We start from the raw sequence: 24,154 nt of genomic DNA, 5'->3' as shown, positions 1-24,154 counted from the left end.
GATTTACTAAAAATCCATACAGACAAAACCAAACATGCATTTTTCTGGAAGGTACCATGATATTGACTATTTGCAGTAAAGGTCACAGTTTCCAAAAATGTGTATCAGCTGGGCTCTGTGAGCCTTTGCATGTGTAAATGTTGCTTGTGAGGGTTATTTTAGGCCATCAGAATTAGGTGGGAAACTGGATCATTATGAATTCTATCTGAAAGTCTGCAATGCTAATGAATTCCTCCTTTGCAGACTGGAGCACGTGTCAGCTCAGCGAGAAGGCTGTCTGTGGCAGTGGTATCAAAACGCGGATGCTCGATTGCGTTCGCAGTGATGGCAAATCGGTTGACCTGAAATACTGTGAAGAGGTGAGTGGTACCTGTGAGAAAGCTCCCTTCTAATGGTGCTAATTAATACTGAGCCAATTGAGCTGTATAGCATCTTCACCAGATGTTTTGCAACACTATTCACGGATTATTAAGTACCTCTGAAATGAACCGAGCCATCAACTGATTTTTATACTATTTCCTTTGGTTACTTTTAAGTGCCTCTGTGAACATATGCTAATTATTATGTCCTGAAGGAAATTACTCAGAAACAATAATTAATAAAGTAGAATAAAGGTAATAAATCTCAATCAGAATACTAATCATGATTCTAATTTGATACTACTTCTGCATGGAGTCTTGGAGACCTGCCAGTATCAATCATTTACTCAATGTGTTGGAAAATATTTCTCACGTGTCATTCTGCAGCTGGGCTGAATGCTAACTTCTTGTATCCAGCTGTGTGTTGCAACAAAAACCCAAGCTAGGGTGAAAAAATGTGCAGCATGAATATAATATTAAGCAGGAGTGTATATGGAGCACTAGCTAGCAGACACAAGCCCTTAAGTTTTGAAAGAGTCATTTTGCAAATGTTCAAACTAACCTCCAGTTTTACAACACTGGTTTCCTGTCATTTTGTGGTTCAATCCTAAAGCTTTCAATTGCATGGAGTCTGTAGTATGAAAAAAATGTGACAACACCACCAGTACTACTTTAATGGCAATCCTACATGTATTTCTGATGGAAAAGTAACTGCATTTGCTTCAGCTGCCATTCCCCCACCACCATGACATCAGAAATAAAAGTACTGGCAATGGGGGACAAAGCGGGAAAGGTCCCTATAACAGTTTTGGCACCAACAGCTTTTCTGTGGGACCCTTCTGGTTATTAGCTGCTCTCAGGATGTGCCCATAGGAAAGAGTCTCATCAGCAGTGGAGGGAGTCAGGAAACTCATCATTTACTTTGGACTATAATTTTATAAGGGTGTATCTGACCTACTTAAACTTCTCCAACCTCCTATGCCATCCTGGATTCCTGAATCAATAAGTTCTTATCAAAAGAGTGTTTCAGCTGAGACTTACTTCTGTCCCATGTTCCTCCTTCCCTTGTAGTTCTTGGTTTTTAATGAAATCTAATAATTTTACAGAATCATAAATTGATTAGGGTTGGAAGGGTTCTTAAAGATCATCACCTTAAAGATCAAAGCCCCTTCTGTGGGAAGGGTCACCTTTCACTAGCAGGTTGCTGAAAGCTTCCTCCAACCTGCCCTTGTAAACACTTCCAGGAACGGGACAGCCACAAAAATTAGGTCTCAAGTTTTTACTCAGGATATGACTACCTACCAGCAAGTTGCTGTGAAGTCAAAAAGGCAGTGCATTAATGCTTTTTATAAGGTTTTAATGTGTTAGAAAAGAGAAAGAAATGTTTATTATTTCAAAAAGGTTGCAATATCAATTAATTAATAACAAGACATGATGTAAAATATCCATCCAAATAAATATTTCAACAGAAAAAAATATTATTACTTAATTTTATGGGAAAATATATTTCTTCTACTATAAAACCAAGAAATTATTCCTATTTAAAGATTTAAAACAACATTTAGAATGATTACATTTTGCACTAAAATCTAATTTCAGAAAACCTCTCGAGTTTTCCTGCATTTAAGAACTCAAAGTTTATTTTTCTGAGGAGAAATGAGGGCAAGAATATAATATCTCAAGGGCTTGCTGTAAATGACTGGCCAACAGACATCACTGCAGTGATGTCCTGGATTTATCAACAGATCATATAGAAATACATCTTGTAGAAAGCTCTGATCTACTCCCTAGTCACACAGTTAAGACTATTTGTTGAATTATGGATGTGTAAGCAGTGGTCCAACAAGGTCAAAGGCTGATCCAATAATGGAGAACTAAAACCTGCTAACCTGATTAACAGGGAAGCCAAGCTGTTCAGATCTTAGCAGACCCTTCACTCTAGAGATCTGAAAGCCAGCTCTGTGACCTTGCAGGTCATGAGAGGTGAGTATTCAAGAAATTATCAAAATGTGAATCCATACTATATACTTCTTTCTAATGATCCTTCAGGGTGGGGCTTTCTGCTGTGTTTTTACATTATAAGTGCAGTGCAGAAATATTAAGTGAAGTTCAAAATAACGTGCATGTGCTTGGAAAAGTTTATGAATAGGAAAAATATGAAGTAATTTTGTAATGACCTAGCTAATGAATTTCCTCTGAGCTCTCTATAAAGCTTTATTCTAGATGTATGAGTAAATATTTACTTTATTTATGTGTAGGTACATTTACTGAATTATGTTCCTTATTATTATATGCAAAGAAGAGAGCTCATAATAGATAAACCTACAATGATTCCTAAGAAATTAGGAATCATTATTGCAGTGAGTTTCTATATAATATATAGTTCAAGAAAATAACAAAACCATATATAAAAAACCCCTTCATACTGAATTTTGTCTATAACCATCTCCAGGTATGAGCATCAGCAGAGTTAAATACTAACATTCCATCTGAGCCTCTGTGTTGTGGCTTCCTTATGTGTCCATATGATTTTGTATTTATTTGAGTTGATCATCTAAAGAAGGTAGCCAGTCATCCTGATTACTGCCAAGATAAAACAATTTCCAGAGTTTATTTCCAAATCCTGATTATGTTAATGTAGTTCTCTTCAAACTCTGAAAGCATACTAATCCAGTAGTACTGTTTTCTACTTATCACAAGAAGTTGACTTCTCTTTCTTTGAATATTTAAAAATCAAATAACGTCAAGCAAGCTGATCTTGTTCATATTTCTTTTTATAGACTTATATTCATTTACCATTAATTAAAGATGATAAAAGCCTAGAAACTAGCAGTTGTGTCTGCATTAAAAAGCAGACTTTGCTGGTTTATTGGTGAACAGTCTGCTTGTCTGTTACATAACCTCCAGCAGCAGGATTTAATCTTTGGTGCCAAACATTCCTATAAACTAATACAAATACTTCTTGTGGATCACAGGATTTAAGGAGCATGCTGGTGTGGCAGCCTGCTGCCCCTGGCATGTGTGACCAGAAGCACAGAGCACACAGGGTACCTTTCATTACTTGATGTTGTTGAGTCAGAAACCACAGCTCTTCCAGGACAAAAGCTTTAGGGTCAGGGAGCTACTGAGCACTTCTTCAAATATTTTCTAAGCTTTTGAAGTTGAATTGTGGTTCATCAGTTCAAGGAAGGAGAGGGGTGAGAAAGGAATATGTGAATACTATTGAATTGCAACCTGTTGGTTGTTCCCCAGATCTATTTAAGCAGCACTTCAGTATCTAAGACATGCAAATAGGAGGTCACTGTGGGTAATCTGGTCTTCAGCTTTCCCCTCTTCTCTGTTAATATCTTTCTTGGGCTTTTCCCTCTTGAGCTGCTAAAGTCCAGCTGAGAAGACCAGAATTGAAAGAGAGCAGTCATGTTTCTAAAATTGGCAGGAATCGATTCAGCAGGCTGTAAAGCCTTTGCTCAGAAGGTTTAACACAAATATGGACTTCAAAGAGGGTTCTCTAGCTTCCTAATCATCCAAATTCCAGATTATCCAAGGGTTTCAGGTGTTGTCTGTGTGTGATAGCTGCATAATCAAGGCTATACCAAACTACCAAGAAAAGTCAAGAACTCATTCTTTGATGTATAAAAACAGAGGTCTAAACCCTTATTTGTCTCAATAAATGCAAATACAAATTTAAAACTTGGTGGGTCTATCAGGAGGAGATATTTTCAGTACTTGTGGTAGTTTATTTATGGAGAATATGTTAATGTTGTGCCTAATTATTGCTCTATGCTTGTGTTTAGTAGGAAATAGTGGTTTATCTCCTTTTTAAAGTCTTAAATGCTGATATGCTGATTTTATATAATAAACTTTTCCAGTCATTAAAATTAATAGCTTTTTAAATGTCTAGTTTGCCTTTTTTTTTTTTTTTCAACTGGTGGGGTGGGAATTTTTTTCTTGTTAAAAGATATTCACAACTGCCTAGGATTCTGAAATGCCTCAGTGATGATCAAGGTCACTGGACCACTGGTGAGGTCCAGTGAAAAGGACAGTCCTTTGTTCTGGAAAGCTGTAGATTTGTTCATGTTGGCAGGACTGACTTTCTTTCATGCTTTAGATCATACAACCTATAACTGACCTACCCTTTTTATTCAGCTGTGCAGGATGCAGGTGTTATTATGCTAATATTTTTGCCATCAGTTGCATTTCATCTTGCATGATATATTCTCATGTGTGTTAGTGAGAATATCTCTTTCTTTGTATGGATGGGGAAAATCTGGAGTCTGTGAGTTTATAAAAACATAGAAATGGCTGTCCAGGATCAGACCAAAGGACCATGTAGTTGTTGTGCCATGTCCTGATCATGATTATAAAACTCTCTTCCCCAGGGTGGGGTGTTACATTGAATCATACCTGAGGAAAAACTGAGAATAGAATATATTTTTGGGACCACTAGAGTCTTGAGATTAATTTCTCTGTCCCCTTCTTTCAGACTCCTCCAGCAGCTAAAGCTTTTAAATTATGGGTGTTATAGGATTCTGATTCTTTGCAAAGTTTTTCAGAAAAAAAAATGAAAATATGTTTTGGTTTGTGCTTTGGTTGGTTGTTTTGTTTTTTTTTTTTGGAAAAAAAATTGTCAGTGTCATGTCAATATCTTTGTATGGATAGCATGGTGAACAGAATAGAATAATAGAATAATCATGCACTTATACAGCACATTAGGAAGGAAACATGAGAGGCATAAGCAGATGCCCTTGGAAAAGTAAGAAACACAGACATACAAGAGTTTCCACCTACTCCTTTCACAGCTTCTACCCATTTTCAGCTCTTGAACTGCATTTGCCTGATAGGTTTTCTGTGTGTTTAAACCTCCCATTAACTTGTTCAGTCTCTCTTGAGCTCCTTTCAACATCTGCACATCTTTTGAGTATCTAGTACATGTTCATCCTCCTCCTTTTACTAGTTTTGAACTTGGCTTCTAGTATCACTTCAATTCACTTATTAATAACTGTTCAGTATTTTTGCATTCCTCTCTCAAAATGCTTCACAAATCATTGTGGCCTTCATCTGTTGTAAAAAGTAATAGTGTAGATATTAAGCCCTCCATTTATAGGTTCTAGTTTAGAAAATGATTGATGAAAATGGGTTTTATGCATGTATATAAAGATCAATATGTGCATTAGGACTGTCTTGAAGTGAGAATTTTAAATGTCCTAGTTACTTTTTACCCTGCACTGATGCACTGATACAGACCTGGAGTTTTGTGCTAACCATTTAACATTTTCTTTCAGCTTGGTTTGGAAAAGACATGGCAAATGAATATGTCCTGCGTGGTGGAATGTCCTGTGAACTGTCAGCTCTCTGACTGGTCCACTTGGTCTGAGTGCTCTCAAACATGTGGCCTTACAGGTCAGTACATACCTTTAGCATATTCTAAAGACTGAGAATTCCTCTTTCAGACTGAGAATTCCTCTTTCCTTATATAAATAAGTATTTGAAGTAGAACCTGTATCTCAATGAAGCTGGGTAGCATATCACTCATAGTTGGAGAGGAGATAATTGTTGCATATCACTCATGGTTGGAGAGGAGGTAATTGTTGCATAAGCCTATTGTATTTTAATTTTCTTTGGGCCTGAGTGAAGAATCCTCCATCTTCTGCAAAATCTGCATGTAATATTTCCCACACAGACAGTGACAGATAATTGCAAGTTCTTGTTTGCTGGAATCAGACAATTATGGGACACATGTTTCTTGGTTAACTGAGAGAACACAGCATGCTGGCCTCTTCTAGCAGCAAGCTGCAGATGAAGAGCAGGAGTCTCCACTTAAATGAACAAGCATGTCATCACAATCATAAAGAATACTTTTCTTCAGGCTTCTGAACTAGGAAATTACTGCTTTTGTTTGCTTTTACAGGAGCAATCCTAATCAGACATTCTCCTGCACTTCGTACACTACAAAAGAATGACAGAATATAAAGTGTCTGACTTAGAAAATATGAATCCATGTAACAGACAAGAGCCAACAGATCAGCTTTATAATTCACTTTTTCAAATCTGGAAAAAAAAAATACTTTATTCAAACACAATACTTTTTAGCAAAATAGAACATCTTGAGGAATAAATCAATCTAACCACTGAAGTCTTTGTTGTTATATTGCTGCTTTTTGTTACAGGAAAAATGATCAGAAGAAGGACCATAAATCAGCCATTTCAGGGTGATGGGAGACCTTGTCCTTCTCAGATGGAGCAATTCAAACCCTGTCCAGTAAAACCTTGTTATCGATGGCAATATGGTCAATGGTCTACATGCAAAGTAGAGGTAAAAGTCATATGGGACTTAGAAGTTATGGAACATGTGGATCCAGGCATATTTGTGATATGCCTGGATACCTCCTTATCAACTCTGTAAACAACTTGATTCTCTCTTATACAAAAACTGAAGTTTGGTTTTTTCCTTAGATTTCGTTATTTATCGATGGATGTGACAGTGTCCTACAGATATTCAGAGTACAAATGTAATCTTTGGTACCTGAGCAGCATCTTTGCTAATAATTTAAATACTTCTATTGCAAAAAAATATCAGCAGAAATGTATTCATATATTAGAAGATATCTTCACTTGACATACTGCTCTGGTTGCAATTCAAAAGCATAATTAGCTCTGTAACTTAAGGAACAAGTAGCAGTAACCAGGAATTTCGGGTTGTTTTTTTCTTTTTGTTTCAGAAGTAATGAACCATGTCTTCTTTTTTTGTCTTCTTCTTCTCCTTATTGGAATGAATAAGTAGTTAAGCAAAAATAATAGGAAATAGAATGACATGTAACTCAGATTTTGGCAATTTCTTCTGTTCAGTATCAATCAGTTCTCCTTCTGTAGGATGCCCAATGTGGAGAGGGAACACGTGTGAGGAACATCTCCTGTGTGGTTTATGATGGATCCATTGAAGATGTTGGCAAAGTAGTAGATGAGGAATTCTGTGGAGAAATAGAGCCCATTATAGATGGTGATAAGAAGATAATACTTGAGGAAACCTGCACTTTCCCTTGTCCAGGTAACAAAGCTGTTCAAATAAATGTTGCATTTCAAGATTGCTTTGGTGTCATTTTTGCTATTAGGGCCTAGCTTAGCCACAGGCAATGAAATCTTTTTCATCTGCTTTACTGATTGGATTAATCTATCAAATGACCAACAGAGTTACTTTTTAGGAGTGGCTTCATGATAATCAATCAATTAGAAAAATACTAGATTTTAAATTTATAAAAGACATGATCTCTCTGTCACAGATTGTATCTAAGATGTATATATTTTTTCACAAAATCCATTGAAATAAAACCTGTATTTAACTCTATAAGAAAGGATGTTAGTTTACAGCTAAATATTAGTGTTAAGTGTGTAGACTATCTGACAGCTTTATTAATATTTTTACCAGTGCTAAAACCGTGATGCCTTTTATGTGTGTCTAAGGAAGATAAGCTAAGGCATCTTATTTTTTCCTTTAGAGGTTCTATTCCAAATGAAATTAAAGTTTTGATCTCTGAGAAAACATGAGTGCCTCTAGTTGTTTAGCTCTATGGATGTGACATGCACTATCATCACTTCTGTGAACTGAATCAAAGTAACTGTTATGAATGATCAGGTCCATGATGCTCATACTGAGAAGGATTAAGAGCATATAAGAGCTATGTAATTTCCTAAAACCCCTCAAGTTCATTCCAAACACTTACTTGTAGAATTTGAAGTATATTGCTGTTGTTTAATAGCTATTAATGATGAATCTTCAGAAGAGGTGATAAACTCCTTCAGTTCTAATGCAGCTATCATTTCATGCCAGTACTCCATTCTCTTGAAACTCTCCTCTTTCCCCGAGTTTTTTTCCCAGTTCATATCAGATTGGACTGAAGGTAAAGTTGACTCAATAAACAGAAATTAAGAAAAAATGGAGATATTTCCATCACTGCTTTGTACATAGCATTCCAATTGCATAATTTTAATGTATTTTTACTTCTTAAATGGAAACTGGAAGAATAGAAAGATTGTAGTTATGTTTTCATAGTAGTGAATTTTATAAAAAAAAATATAGCTGCTTATTGATTGCTTTAAAAATTTTGCTGAGCAGGGACCTGCTCTTCAACCATCTCATATTTAGCCAGCAAAAATAACTGCCCTGTGGAGATGTGCTAATGATATGCTTGAGCTAATGTTTCCAAAAATCCCTACTTGTTTTCCTATTATGTATACATCATTCGTCAATTATTCATTTCTTTGCATGCTTTCCTAAGGTTGGCAAATAAAATTCCTTCATTAATCAGGCATCCGGTCAACACAGTACTGATTATATCTGTCATCAGTATAATGCAAGGTAGCATGAATTTTTAATGACTTTCTCACTGAAATAATGAGAACTAAGAGGTTTATTTATGAGTTTGTGCACAGACTAGTCCCATTTTCAACTGCAGTTTTAACAAAATGGTTTCTTTGTGTAGTGCCTCAGATCTTCCTTAAATGTTCTGTAGCTGATTGTGCTAATTAGTATCATTAGTATAATTTTATTTTTCAGTTTTACACTATAGAATTCTACATGTCTATTATGCTAATATGAAATAGCAAGAAAAGACATTTTAATCATGTTTCCATTTCCCTTTCTTGCAAAGTGTTTTGCATCAGTTGCTTCTATGTCTATTTAGAGAAAGATAAGCAATAATTAATCTTCTTAATACTAGAAAACATTTTCTAAGATCAAAGATGAATTGAAAAGAAAAAGTAAATTTAGCATAAGACATACAATGGAAAATATCTTAAAATGTACAAAAATCTAGACATTGGTAAAGCATTGCAAAGAGATTCATGAGGGTGATCTCATGGGAATGCTACAAGAAAATAAAACTGCTTTAGAACAAATGGGCCCTTGTATAATCTTTATAATATTTTCTATGACACAGACATTCAGATAATATCAAAATATTATGATTTCTACACTATGAGTCAAGTTTAAATAGAGGGAAAAAGGCAACTAAAGAGAAGGAAAATTAAGAAACTGTACTTGGGACATTTTTTAAAGACATTCAGTGTGAAAAGATCTTCACACACAATGATCATTCATCTTATAAAACTGCTCTTTGACAGGGGACTGTTACTTGAGAGAGTGGTCTGAATGGAGCCTTTGCCAGCTAACCTGTTTTAATGGTGAAGATCTTGGTTTTGGAGGAATACAAGTCCGATCTAGGGCAGTGATCATTCAGGACTTAGAGAATCAACATCTCTGTCCAGAACAGGCTTTGGAAACAAGACCATGCAATGGTAAGCACCAAAATATATGTCAGACTGGCTCCTGCAAGAAAATAATATAAAACAACCATAATTTTGTTTTCTTTCTGTTTGTGGTATTGATTTTAGGCAAATACAAACTTGATAAACACAGTTGCACTTAAATTGTTGTTTTATATATATCAACTGTAAAGAGAAAAACTTTCAAGTAGTAACTATCATATGTTAACCTTCTAGAATTATTATTTTTAAATAATGATATTTCTTTTCATATGGGACAAATACACTTTGTAACATTAACAAAAAGAACTCTCTTCCTTTTGATTCATAACCAGGTTTAGATTTCTCTCTACCCTTTGAATTGTTAATTGCATGACAATGTCATTAAAATATCTCAGCCGTGCTTACCACTGCTAGTAGACAAATTGTCTAAAAAAAGTTTCCTCTACCAACTAATCTATTCAGAGGCCATATTGGACAAAAAGGAATTTTATATTTTTAATAGAGAGCTAAGGTGCAGAAGGACTCCATGATTCATGCCAGACCATATGAGATGTGCACAGAAGTGCTGAGACACAAAGCCAGATGCAGCCCTGGCCACTTTGCCAAGCACTGGAGCACTGACTGAAACTCAGTGCTACCAGAAAAGGAACCTGACCCCTAAATGAGTTTTGCACAACAAATGGGCCACAACCATTATGAGCTTATTGGAAACATTTCTTGTACCCGTTTACTGCATTAGGCTTGCTCATAAACCTAGTTAGTGTCTCAGACACATCTGGTCTCTTCTCTACGTGTCCAGTAAGTGCAGGAGACCCCGGGACCTCCACATGTGCAGTGCAGTGCTGGTTGAAGGAGAAAAGGGCTTAATTAACAACTGTACAAGCCATTAATCATAATGAGTGTGGCCACAAAATGAGTATGGTCAGCTGATGAGTATGGCTGCAGCCCGTGGTAATCTAAAACCTTGTCATCAAATCTGTTGAAATGCCAATGTTCTCTGTGCAGATGGGCAGTGCTATGAGTACAAGTGGATGGCTAGCCCATGGAAGGGATCTTCTCGGACCGTGTGGTGCCAAAGGTCAGATGGTTTAAACGTCACAGGTAACTGCTCTTTTTATATACACAAAAAAAAACCCCTGGAAAACAGGTGGATAATGTGTTTTCCAAACAAACTGAAAAAAATTAAAAGGATCTGCGAAATCTGGATGATTTTTATTCATCCTGGGGTATGAATCAAAATCATCATCTTTTTGCATATTAAAGATGCTGTTTCTTTTCTACAATTATGCAGCATGTAATGCTTAAAGTAAATATAAATGTTATCTCCTATGGTGGACCTGAAATGTTTTACATTGTGTATGTTCAGGGGTTTTTTACCTTAGGCATCTTTACACTTCTAAATGTAGGGCTTCAAATTTCAGGCCTTAAAACAAATAAAATTTTTATATACTACAGGTCATTTCAGTGCCTATACAAAGGCAAAGAAAGTTGCACAGCTCGGTAATATCATCCATATATGATATATCTCCTTAAAGTTACAAAATATAAAATTTTAATAAATGTGTTAATATCAGTTTATTTCTTTACTTCAATGTCATAAATCTGTATCAAGATACATTGCAGTCTGCTATGGGATGTCGTGACTTTTTGTGCAAGCTAAAGCAAAAAGAAAGGAATTAGGAACGACAGAAGTCTCAGAAGAAAACCTTCATTTGAATCTATTCATATTGATTTTTATATTGGTAATAGGGATTCATTTAAGCTAAGAGTTATGCATTTATTTAAATAGTTTTTGTGTCAGACCAAGTGATAGTAAAAGAATCCCAGAGACTGTAAACATATCTTCAATGCCAGCTGCTGTCAGGTCACTCACAGCAGAGGGGCTGTTATTTATTGCCACCGCAATATTTATTCATGGTGGAGTCCACCACGACTGTCTGTTGAACTGTAGAAATAAAATATTTGTGTTATTTTTACACGGTGTTGAAATAATAGCTCAAAGTCTCTTGCAAACCTCACGTTGTGGTGTAGGACTCTTAAAACACAACTTGTTCACAAGAATTGTGACAGGGCATTATTCATGAACCTTGATTGCTTCCTGCTTACCTAAGATGTTTCTATGATAAGTAAAACTCTAAGAGAGAATTCTTTACTGAGATTAATATAGGATATTACCAATGAAAGGTCCTATAGGATTTAAGGAAATAGCATCTTGGAGATTATGTCTCTGAGATGTTAAAATCAGAATATATTAATAAATCACAGTCACATGAAAATAATAATTTATTCTGATGTGACCAAATACAGCTTTGTGATAAATTCTAGGAAATATGAATGTATGACTGTGTATTATTGGCAGATTTTTCATAATAGGACCTCCAAGGCAGACAAACCTCTGATCTACATTGCATTACTTTTTTTCAAAGTTTGTTTGTATGTTTGTATGTTGTGATAACTTTCTGATTTGAAAGGAAGACTAATGGCATAGTCCAGAACATGAAATCACTGGTCTCCATGCAACACAAAACTATATTTTTCATATGTTTCTGTTAAATGCAAACCCATAATTTTCATGGATTTTATGATCGTTTTCAAGCACAGCACTTAAATGTAATATTCTATTGGACTAAAATATAATGTAGAGGGAACTTCTCTACATTAAATATACAGTAGTGAACCAGATTTTAATTTGCATTTGTACATTTCCTGAAAGTGTTTTGTATAATATATACATATATATATTTACAGTATATATATGTATATATTGAGCTCATGAATACCTACCGTATTCATTGAGGTGATAGATGCACATACATGATTGATTTAAATTGAGATTACCTAGTTTGATTCAGAAGCAACCCATATCTCTGATTACTGTCTTGTCAGCCTTATTCCTGCACATTTGGATTCAACTTTAATTCAGACATTATTAAATAAGTATTGTGAGTTCTGTTGGTATTTTAAGGTCTTTTTCTATTTACTTACTTGCATAATATCATTGTGCTGAATAATTCTTTTTTACTTGAAGGTGTTATTTCCCATGGGCGATGAGGCAACTCTTTCCTTCTGCTTCCTTGGATGACTGATATTTTATTACATAGATTCCCACAGGCATGTGATTTATATGCTAGGATGGATGATTTTCTTTTATGAGGGTGGGGAAAACTTAAAGCAACCAGCAGCGTTTTCTTTGTTCTTCACCAGCCATCCTGTTAACACTTGGATCTACATAACCACAACTAACTACATCCGCTATGGTTGTGACCAACCTCAGCTATCAGGATTTCATCATCATATTGCACTGTATAAAAACAGAATTAATTTGGGAGATGCATGATAAGTTTTTCTGTAGCAGTATGAATTTTAAACAATGTGATTCATATCCCTTTTCTATAAGCTAAAAGGAAACACAGATAAATTCAAACTAATTCTAAATGTATTTTAAAGTAATTCTGGCTGAAATGCTAGTGAAATCCTGATTGTGTGTACTGGTCCATAATGATAACTGAACTATATATAAAGCTGTGGAAATTAAAACTGGGCCTGTATAAAAAGGGAAAATACTGAAACTCACAATATCATCAGTATTGCAACATTCAGTACGTGCTTTACAGATAACTCTGCTTTGCTTTGTAAAATCTCAGACTAACATGAAGCTTTGATTCATAAAAGCATGTGTAAAAGTGACCCAGTAGCAGCAGAAAACAGGTACCCTTTCATAAACGGGATGAGTAACTTGTTTTCAGTTCAACAGGAAATTATATAAATAAAAAATATGTTTTTATTTCTATTGTCAACATAGTTTCAACATGTAAGTCATAAGGAGGGCCCTAGAGAACCACATCTGTTCCCTCAAGTACAACAAAGCATTTAAATTAGCTTTTTTGGCAATTCACCAAAGGATAAAAGAGGAAAACAAATATTAGTTCCATTGCCAAATATTAGTACTCTAAAATGCACATGAAATGAAATGTATTTGCTGTATCCTTACTCTACATATAAGAAAACATTTGATTTCAATTATCCTTCACCTTGGAATAAAAGAAGGACTCTTACATTCAAATTAGCAACAAGATTGTCATCCATGATACAGTGCAGCAAGTAATTTCATCAGTGGTTAGATATTACCATGTGAAAATATGATTTTCTGTCCTACAGGGGGCTGTTTAGTGATGCGCCAACCAGATGCTGACAGGTCATGTAACCCACCGTGCAGCCAACCCCACGCTTACTGCAGTGAGGTATGTGCTACTGCATTGGAGCATAGAGCACCCCATGAGGCCTTCCCACACATCTCTTGATTACAAAGATTATGTCAACAAAAAGCATTTCAGAGATTTTACTAGTCAAAAATTTGCTATAATCCACCTTGCCCAATTTTCTGCCTTTCAATTAAAAGTTAAATATGGTATGAACTTGCATAAAAATATGTGAAGAGGTACCCTCCAGGCTAGCACTCATCAAAATAGTCTTCTCTTCCAGTCATCCATGTTGTTATGCTTTAAAGCTCACAGAAAACCTTATTTTTCTGCTACACGTTGTAAAACACTTGTTCCCTACAGACTAGGACATGCAGTTGTGAAGATGGATACACTGAAGTTATGTCCTCTGATGGCACACTCGAGCAGTGCACTCTCATCCCAGTGGTGGTCATCCCCACCATGGAGGACAAAAAGGGAGATGTGAAAACCAGTCGAGCTGTGAACCCCACCCAGCCTTCCAGTAACCAGACAGGACGAGGAAGGACCTGGTTTCTACAGCCTTTTGGGCCAGGTGAAGTCATGCAATGAGCAGTTCTTAGTGCTAAGTACTGCTGCAGGGTCTGGCATTTGTATTTTTGTATACCTAGGGAGACCAGAAAAACCCTTGACTTTTCATTTAAGAAGGCAGGCATATACTCTTACTGAGAACAAAGGAAGAGACATAAGTAACCACCTAGCCCTCTCACTACTCCACCAATATATTTAGTGAAATCTTATATTGCAGATTTCCTTTTAGTCATTCTACCTGATAAAATTCACAAAAGCTATTTGAAATGTGACTATGGAAGGGAGCTTGCTGCAAAAGTGCAAGCCAATATATTAAATTATGGTGTCTTAACCAATAATTCTGTTGACAGAGGAATGAAAAGATAGCACTGAAGACTTCAAAGAGTAAAGGATTCTTAAAATCTGCAGCCTTAGCAAAAATTGAAGGAAAATAATTGGTATAGATATGCTAATGCTTTTCTGACTTATCCATATTTATGCTAATTAATGTTATTCAAATGCTAACCATATTATTGATATTTAGCATAGGCCTGCTCTTAGTCTCTACGAGCAATATATACTTTTATTATGGACTATGCTCTTTAGAGCTGAGCAAAGATATTTGCAAAAGTGATGTAAAATATAGGAGTTACTTCATAAAAAATGCTTCATAAAGTCCATCATGTAATCAGATGTCAGTAAACACTTTCTAGAGCTACTAAGTATTTGTATAAAAAACCCTTCAATTAACAAAATACTTTCACTTAAAGAGATATGTTGCCCAAAATAGTATTAATATGGAAGAGAGCAATTGCTTATCATCTTAAGTGTCTCTTAAGTCACGTAGGGCTAAATATAATAATACACTTGTGTATTAGTGTTGTCATTTATTTCTAAAGGGCTTTTTTTTATGTTTTTAATTGCAGAATTGAAAGTACTATCTTTACATGCATAATAAAGATATAAATATATTTCTATTTGAGATTTATAAAAATATTTCTAAATATTTCATATTTAATCTAATGTAGATTAAATAATGTTCAGGTTAGAAATTAGAAATATTCACTTTAGATCCCATTAGTCCTACTAGTATTTACAATTATTTGTACTTTGATACTATATTTGATACCTGCAATAAAATGGTCTTTACTCCATGTAATTTATTCAAATAAAAAATAGAAAAGAGATTTTCTGGTCCTTTTTTTAAAAAACAGGATCTTACCAAATATGTTATTATTTACTCATTTAACTAACCCCTCCTGAAAATGCCAGAGGGTGTATTGTAGCACACTGAATAATAACAATAAGCAAATATCAGACAGTCCCCTTCAACAGTTTAGGAACATGGACACTCATGTGAGCTCAGGGAGGGTTTTGGAGCAAGGTACATTTGAGAAACTTCATGAAATTTTATAAAGTTGAATTTTATGAGTATGAAACCTCACCAATTTTATGTAATTCAAGTTGGGAAGGAGACATAGCTCAGTTCAGATAATCTCAAACATGCTCAATAGAACGAATACTTTATGCAGTGAAGTTATGAGCAAATGTGAGAGAAATTGAACATTTTCCATTTCTGATGAGATTTAGGCTTGATTGTTTTATTTCAGGATTTCACATATATTAGAAAGGTTTGGGTTTACTATGGCATGATTATTTTTTTCCTCACAGTTTCTAAATCTAGATCTAAAATAGGTCTTTCATTTTCTTCCACAAATCACATTGTAGTTCCAGAAAGGAAGGTATTAAAAGTTCCTTCTTCAGTTGTCTGGGCTGAGGTATTACCACAAAAAGATGAATCTGCGATGCCACTTCCCTTACATACTTAGAAATAATCTGTCCAGAGCGAATTCAGAAAGCCTGAGGCGGAGGTCAGTAGTTGCATAATAGGAATGACCTCATTAAGGGAGTTCCTTGCTTTGACAAAAACAAATAAATCTATATACAAGCCATTGCCAGCCTTTTTTTCAAGGAGATGTGACTATTTTAAAAGAAGCCAACCTGCAAAAAACCTAAGCCTCTTACATTTTCCAATGGCAATAAGCCAAGGAGAGAGGAAACTAACCTATTTAGCAGCACTAAATTCTGAATTCTTCTCATTGATATTATCGTATCATAGGATATGTCAGGTCAAATCTACTGTTCCATTAATCTTTAATGGATCAGTTATTTCAGTTATGTCAGTTATTGCCAGTTTTAATGTTTCATGAGATTCATTAAGGTAATGAAGGCAAAATGTTCTGATTTTGATTAGTCTTGAACAACTTGTCCACATGACAAGCAAGACTTTGCATTGCTACAGACCAGAAAGCCTGAGCTTAACTGCATAGCAATGGAGAGCACTACTTTGTAACCAAGCAGTCTTAGTCTAACTTCTGTTAATATTATTGTGGAAATAGAAACTGCATTGATGGTGTCTTTTGGTTCTGCAGAGCTAATGAGAAGCACTAAGTGTTTGATCAGAAAAATTTTGGCTGTATTTGCTTACATTGAAAATACACACAGCTTCATGGAAAAAAAAAAACTTGCACCACTTGAAAATGAAATAATTCAGTTTTATAATGATGATTTTTTTTTTGTCAAGGAAATGCAACAAGGCTAGCTTATCCCCTGGAAAACAATGTTTGCAAAAAGCCATTTAGAAATTTGAAAAATGAGTTGGATAAAAGTAGTGAGTCAAAAATCATGCACTCACCTTTAGTTGTGATCTGATCATTTGGGGGCAGAGCAAAACCCCGCAGACAAAGTCACATAATTTTCCTCATAGACATGGGTGCATCTGAGGCAAGAAAGAGAGTGGTATGTATGCACAGGCTGCACATAAATACAGTCCTTATCAACAGACAGTTGTTCTATTTATGAGCATGGGTTGTCTTTTTTTTGTGTATTTTTATTCTGTGAGAAGTCACTTATAACAACAAAACGTGCATTTAGTAGGGACAGAAATTTTAAAATTTTGCTACTTTATGCAGTAATAAAAGTTGTGTATGTGCAGCTAAGGGATGGATGATGTACAGCATGCTAAGGGCATTTAAAAACATACAATTAAAAAGGAACAAGAATAAAAATGACAGGCAGATTGCTTTACCAGAGCTAGAATAGAAAGTGATGCTAAAGGGGTCCCAGGGTGATGCACTGCCCTGTGATCACACTGGGTGATTGCTCACTACCAGATGGCCCCAAAGCTGAGTTTCTGGGTCTCTCACCTGCTGCCTCTGCCCCAGACCTCAGCTCCATTTGAATTATCCTGACTTCAACTGAAAAGCAGAGCACAGAGAAGTCATTGCTCAGTTATTTAACAATATTTACTCTGATTAAACTGTATGTGCTAGTGAAGACATTTATTTTGGATTATTAAAGTATTTCTATGCTATAGCAGAACTAATAATTCAACTAGACTAACTCAAACACTACTGACTAACATTCATTCCTTTTAGATGGGAGGCTGAAGACCTGGGTTTATGGTGTAGCTGCTGGTGCATTTGTTTTACTCATCTTTATTGTTTCTATGATCTATCTAGCCTGGTGAGTTCTTTAATTATTTATAAGAAAACAGCCCCCTCACAGACTGTAATGAAAATGTTTGCATCTGCTGCTGTAGAAACTGCAGACACTTCTATGAACTGCAATATTTAGTTTGCAGTGTCCTTTTGTCCAGACTCACATAGTAGATTCTGGTTGTACTCTGGATGATGGATCACCACATGCTCTTCTGAGGGTATAAGAACTTACAAATATGGGGCAGCTTAGTGTACAGTTCATTTTTGCTTAGTTTATCTTGGTTGTTATATACAATGTCCAGAAAAATTTTATTATGTCTGTATCAAAAAATGCTGAGAGAAAGAGCAACAGCGAAATTGAGTAACCAGGAAAATCATATTTTATATGTGACAAGATATAGAGATACAGAACCAGAAAAAAGCTGAAAACTTTCTCAACTTTTTAATACATGATACTATTTTTTGAACAAGTCACCTTTGAGTATGTGCTCCCTGAAGTTTCCTAGGTCCTGTTTGGAATTTCTAATACAGATGACAGTACAGGTGAAAGGTGAGGGAAGTATGGTCCTACACATCAGGCTCTTGGCTGTACTGCATTAGTAGGCATTTGGGGGCTTATGTTTGTCATTCAGTAAACTTTGCCCAAAATCTCACTTCTGTCTAGGTAATATAAACATTTGTTCTGAGTTTTTGGTTGTTGTTTGTTTTTTGTGAAGTGTTGTTTGTTTTGGTTTGGTTTGGGGTTTTTGTTGTTGTTGGGGGTGTAATTTGTTTGTTCGGGGGTTTTGTGGTCTTTTTATTTTGGTTGGTTGGTTGGTTGGTTTTTTGGAGGTTGGGGCTTGAGGAAAAGGAAATCCATTATCATTCAACAACACTGGCGATTATTTGGACTGGAACCCAGCTACTGCAAGTCATTGTAACAGAAAGTTTTGTATAAAAGATTCAGATTTGAGCAACCTAAGTGACACAGCTTAAATAAGATTTTGGACAAGACTGAAGATGCACAGGCCCGATTTAAAGAAATGGTTACATTACACTCTAAAAGAAGACTAGTACTAAAGCATGGATAAACATTCATTTTTCTTTGACCTGGTATTTTTTTAAAACTATATCAAATAGATGAGAAATACTGCTGGATTAAAATCTAATTCAAGGCTAGACAAGGAATGTTATGGGAAACAAACATACCTCTGCTATTAATGACTGGTTTGATTACAACATCTAGAATTAATTGTAGGCATTCCAGCAAGTATAATGAGATAAAACCAGTCAAAAGATGGATCTTTCCCATAGAAACCCTTGATGTGGCAAGAGCAATTTAATATTTGAGTCACGTAATTTAAAAGAATCTGATTGCAGTTTTGATACATGACCAAATATTGCATGGCAGAGTGATGTTGTGAGAGTACCTGCCAAGGATTTCATCAAGTCACATCAGCATCGTAACAGTTTGTTTCTGAACAACTGAGCTTTGAATTAGATATTGCTTTGGGTTGATAAAGGGATAATTACTGATACCAGTGAAGGTTTTAGGCTAATAGGTTTTATAAACAAACAACTGAATACATTATCAATAATTTAAGACTGAAATATGTTTTTGTATGTTATTAGTTGCTTGTTCTATTGTTATCTTGTTATATTATATCTTGTTATCTTGTTAATATTTTTATCTTGTTTCAGCAAAAAGCCAAAGAAGCCCCAGAGAAGGCAGAACAACCGACTGAAACCTTTAACCTTGGCTTATGATGGAGACGCAGACATGTAAACTACGACTTCTCATGGTGACAAATGGAGTCTAAACTGTAGGAATGAAATCAGAAGGTGTCCAAAGCCACAGGGATTTTCTATGGAGTGGATTAAGTGTTTTGAATTTTTCTTTTTGTAACTGCACAATAGATAAAGAAGGATGGATTTCATAATGCCTACCAATATTCAAGGTATTTTTAGACTTTACTTTAGACCATCAGCACCGAGAAATCAGGCAGAATCACATTAATAGACACTGAAGTTGGAGATCTGTGGTATTTCCTCAGTCTTAGAACTGAGCACCACTTCTGCCTCCAGAATACTGTATCTGACATAGTATTAACTCTTGGAAGCCCCTGCATCATTAACCAATCAGTACGCATGAGGAGTTTGTACCAAGCTGTCTATGACTCTTTATATTCAAACATAACATATATACTCAGTTGAACAATATGTATTATTCTATCAGATTATATACGTGATGAAGAGCATTTTAGTGCTTAGTACAATATTAACTTTTAACTGGGATTAACCCACTGAGCAAGTTCAACAGTTTGCCAGTTGATGATAACTTGTGTTAACCTGCATTTCAGAGGGCAATGACTCACTTGCAAAATTCTGTCCTGTTACCACTCCAAATTATAAAGGCCTCATGTGTACATCCAGAAAGGAGGCATTCACTATTTTCTAGTGGTTGGTGTCTGGGAAAAAAATACTTGCTGTAAATGTTACAATACGTTTCTACTTTCTCTAACTCAAACTGTTGCCTGCATCTTTTTTGCTACATGTAAGGCAAATTTTTGCACTATATTAGTGCAGCATGATATGCACTTAACTAGTATTGCCATAGAAACTGCCTCTTTTCAGAAAGGATAATGATGTATCTTGTGCAAGGAGTGTCAAGTAGACAGGTTTTGAATCCTGAAGAGAGTAGTGTTCAGTTTGGACTGCGACGGGATGGAATCAGCTACGACATTTGCTGTACACACACCATTCCTCATCACAGCAGCCGTTTGTACTCTATACCATGGCAGTAATACAAGTGTCTAGTTTCTTGCCCCATCTACCTATACTGGTAAAGATTGTCCTACTGGTTTCTAATTGTACTTTGAAGGTTGTTTATGACTAGATTTTTTATATTTGTTAACTTTGTTAGAAAAAAAAAAGAAGAAAAAGAAAAGTGGTTGCCCTGTCATCCTGAGTGACATACTTCTTGTCTAAAAGGTGTTCTGATTGTTCCACTAAAATAAAATGGTTTTTCTTTTCTTTCCTTCTGTTAATGAGAGCTCTTTCACTCTTACTGGCAGTGCAATACTCAGAGACATTTTGTCTTTTCTAATTAGGATAATTCAATAGACTCTTTCAATTATTCAGTTAAACTCCTGAGTGTACTGGCAAGTAAACAATAAGTTCAATAGTTCTGCCATTTTAATATTCATGACTTTTTAAAAAACTCTGGCAGTATGAAAACTCACTGTTAACCTCTTCTGTGCTTATAGCTTTTCAGTGTTGAGCTTCCAACATGAAGCTCATTGACTTGCCACTCATGTGACATGGCTGTTACGGATGTGATCCATGACCTGAGAAGGGTTATTCTCCTCAAATGGCTTCTGTGTGCAGCCAGAATGTACAAGTGACTGTGCCACTACTAAGCAATACAAAACTTTATCAGGCAACCTCTCAAAAATAATTGTTACATAAAGTTCAATATTAGGTTCTCAGGTCTTTTTTATAACCTAAACCACTTCTGCCTACTCATCACTCTATTTACTCAAGAAGCACCAGTTTTTGCACGCTGAATGAAAACTAGCTTTGCAAACTTTGGTCCAGATCCACTGAAATCAATGACAAGACTCTCATGGACATCAATGAGTAATACCAGTTCTTAAAAATGTACACCTTTGTTCTATGTAGAATAATTCTTGAAACCATTGAGTATTTTGTGGATATTCAAGAGAGATTATGGTCCTACTTTAATTTAGCTGCCATATTACCAGTGTGGTGTTACTGCATCAAGAACATTACCTTAATCCCACTGTGTAGATATTCCCAAATGGGGATGATGACCAGAGGAACAATGGTAACGATCATTGGTGCAGGCATAATTTCTCAATTTATACCTTGATCCAGCTGCAGCTGATGAAATTTCATGGCCCCTGCAGCAGCAGTGGTTCATTCATATGTGTGTTTCAGGAGTGGAGCATTCAGTTTTACATCACTTTGTAAAGTTCCATTGCATAAATACAAATCTTGATAATTTTAATTTTCAGCATTCTTGAGTAGAAAACAAGAAAGACCTGGTTGGTTCCTCTTTTTTGTCAGACACAAAAAAAACCAAAAAAACCCAAAAAAACCCCATGGAAAAATTATAAAGTTGTTACAGTGTGCTCATGGGTACTCTATTTCCCCTTCCCCGGGACCCTGTGACTCTGATCAAGATAACCCTGGACCCTCCTTCCTGCCCCAACGGGGTTGGCAGAGAGCCAGGGAAGCCCTCCCTGTCCAAAGTCTATATAGACCCCTGACATTTCCTGTTCGTCCTCTTTTGCCCTGCTCTCCCCTTGGACACCACAGAATAAAGAGAGCTGAACCAAGTATTTTGGGGCAAGAGGCTCTTTTGGAAATCTTTGCCATCTCCTGATATTCTTCCCCTCACAGCCTCGGACCTCTGGGCTAGCCTGATATTGAGGGGGCTGTGCGAGGGGGGGAACGTCATAAAGTATTAAAGAACAATAACTACATGTGGAGACAGATTTTAATAATGATTTCTGTTTTTTTAAAAGTCTGATTCTGTGTTGTCGAATAGTTTTGGACCAAGAGGGTATTGAGGGAACAGGGTTTCTTCCATTGGCAATGAGTCATCTTTATTTACAACACTAGCTGGACTTAGCAGGAGCTTTTGCCTTGTTCTTGCCTTGAAGAATTTTATGTCCTAAATCTAAGCATTTAATAACCTGAAGTTAAAGGTATGACATCTCCTTTTCCTTACACATTAAATGGATAAATAAAGAGATAGGAGGGATTCTTAAAGTATGTTTGGCCTTTGCAATCCATGCAAGTATTTTAGTATGTGTTACATTTTATATCTGGTCAGTGAATATCTGGTGCACATCTGCATCATACTAGTGCTGCATTTAAAATCTAGAGTGCTTTTCTATTATTATTTTTTCTATGAACAAAGTGCATGGAAATTTGAAGCCAGAGTGGCTTCCCTTATTATCAAGGAAAAAATACTAGGCTGTAAAGAAGGCTGAAATTTTATGTAAATCTAAATTTTGCAAAGATGATTAAGTCCTCTAGCATTGAAGCAGAAATAAATAATATGTGAATTATCAATATACAATGAAAAGCAATTTGCTTTAAAAATCAGAGTGCTTCTACAAATCCAGTGCCTAAAGCAGCTACTACTGTAGATTATTAGTTTGTGAAAGTAATGTTTCCAGTGATCAAATAAACCATTCAGAAAATAGCAAGGTAGATATTTTCCTGTTGATGTGGTGGTTTATATTTTCCTTTTTAAAACTGTAGTTTCTAGCTTACTGTGTCTGCTTTGAGTCCTGGAGCAGTTCTTTTTAAAGCTTTCATGCAACTGCGCAAGCCTGATTATATTTGGTATAAAGCACCAATTTTGAAACCCCCTTCCTCCTGCCAAAATGTAATAAAGTTTTTTCTCCAATCTTACAATTTGAAGAGAGCAATTTAAAAACTCTATGTGTAAATCACTGTAAAATATACCTTGAATTAAATGGAAATCTGTCTTTTTACCTTTATGTAAATCATTAAGAATTAAGAGTTTATTTTGCCTAACTTAATTTACTTGAATATTTATTTTGTAGAACAAGGAGGCAGCTGTCTGAGGAATGTTTACCTTTTTTTTTGTTAATGTTAATTTGTAAATTGTGTAATGCATTTTTATTTTTTAAATTATGTAAATTTCTTTTTTAATGCATAAAATGTTTACGTACAACTACTACTGCAAATTTCTGTATATTGTCACTAAGCATTATTCAGTTAATAGAGATATGTGAAAATGTAACAAGTCTTACATTTTCATCTGGGTTATTTTTACATAACTGATGCATTGCTGACAATAAATATAGACACAAAATCATTTAATGTCTTTTTTAAAATAAATGTATTCTATGCTGGGATAGAGTAACAATAAAAGCCAGATCCTTAAAATACGACCACCTTTTAAAAAGTCTCTTCTTTTTTCTGAAAGGCATTAGCAAACATATTCTTGTTAAAAATTAGTCTTTCTATTTAAAAAGAAAAATACTTTCTGATGCTATGGTAACCATCAAGTCTGTTTCTACTATCCTAATTGATCTGGAAATTTACAAAACATATTTTGTCGATTGATAAATATCCAATAAATGAAATTTAAAAAATATTTTCTTCCTTGCCACTTTTATATCAGAGAAAACAATCCTTCTGTAGAGAATAAGGGGTCAATCAAGATCTCACTAAAAGACATGTATTCACTTCAAGTCAAGCTGAATCTTGAATAAAAAGAAGTCACTTTGCACTTTTTCATAAT

At 35.3% G+C, this 24,154-nt stretch overlaps 1 protein-coding gene across 1 annotated transcript in view; it reads left to right on the top strand.

Annotated features, from left to right (window-relative positions):
- THSD7A (thrombospondin type 1 domain containing 7A) overlaps positions 1-23,801 on the top strand; it is a 262,212-nt gene extending 238,411 nt beyond the window's left edge. Inside the window, exons 25-34 of the mRNA XM_085567407.1 lie at positions 244-359; positions 5,642-5,759; positions 6,527-6,672; positions 7,230-7,404; positions 9,477-9,650; positions 10,626-10,721; positions 13,779-13,861; positions 14,183-14,393; positions 17,806-17,893; positions 19,549-23,801. Coding sequence (XP_085423533.1) covers positions 244-359; positions 5,642-5,759; positions 6,527-6,672; positions 7,230-7,404; positions 9,477-9,650; positions 10,626-10,721; positions 13,779-13,861; positions 14,183-14,393; positions 17,806-17,893; positions 19,549-19,633 — 1,292 coding nt within the window. The 3' untranslated portion in view covers positions 19,634-23,801. The remainder of the gene's footprint in view (positions 1-243; positions 360-5,641; positions 5,760-6,526; positions 6,673-7,229; positions 7,405-9,476; positions 9,651-10,625; positions 10,722-13,778; positions 13,862-14,182; positions 14,394-17,805; positions 17,894-19,548) is intronic.
- Positions 23,802-24,154: the final 353 nt, after the last annotated feature.

Source organism: Lonchura striata, chromosome 2 (assembly GCF_050655825.1).
Source record: "Lonchura striata isolate lonStrDom1 chromosome 2, ASM5065582v1, whole genome shotgun sequence".
NCBI lineage: Eukaryota > Metazoa > Chordata > Aves > Passeriformes > Estrildidae > Lonchura > Lonchura striata.
Note: the sequence above shows the minus strand (reverse complement) of the source record. Positions and strands in the feature narration are given on the sequence as shown.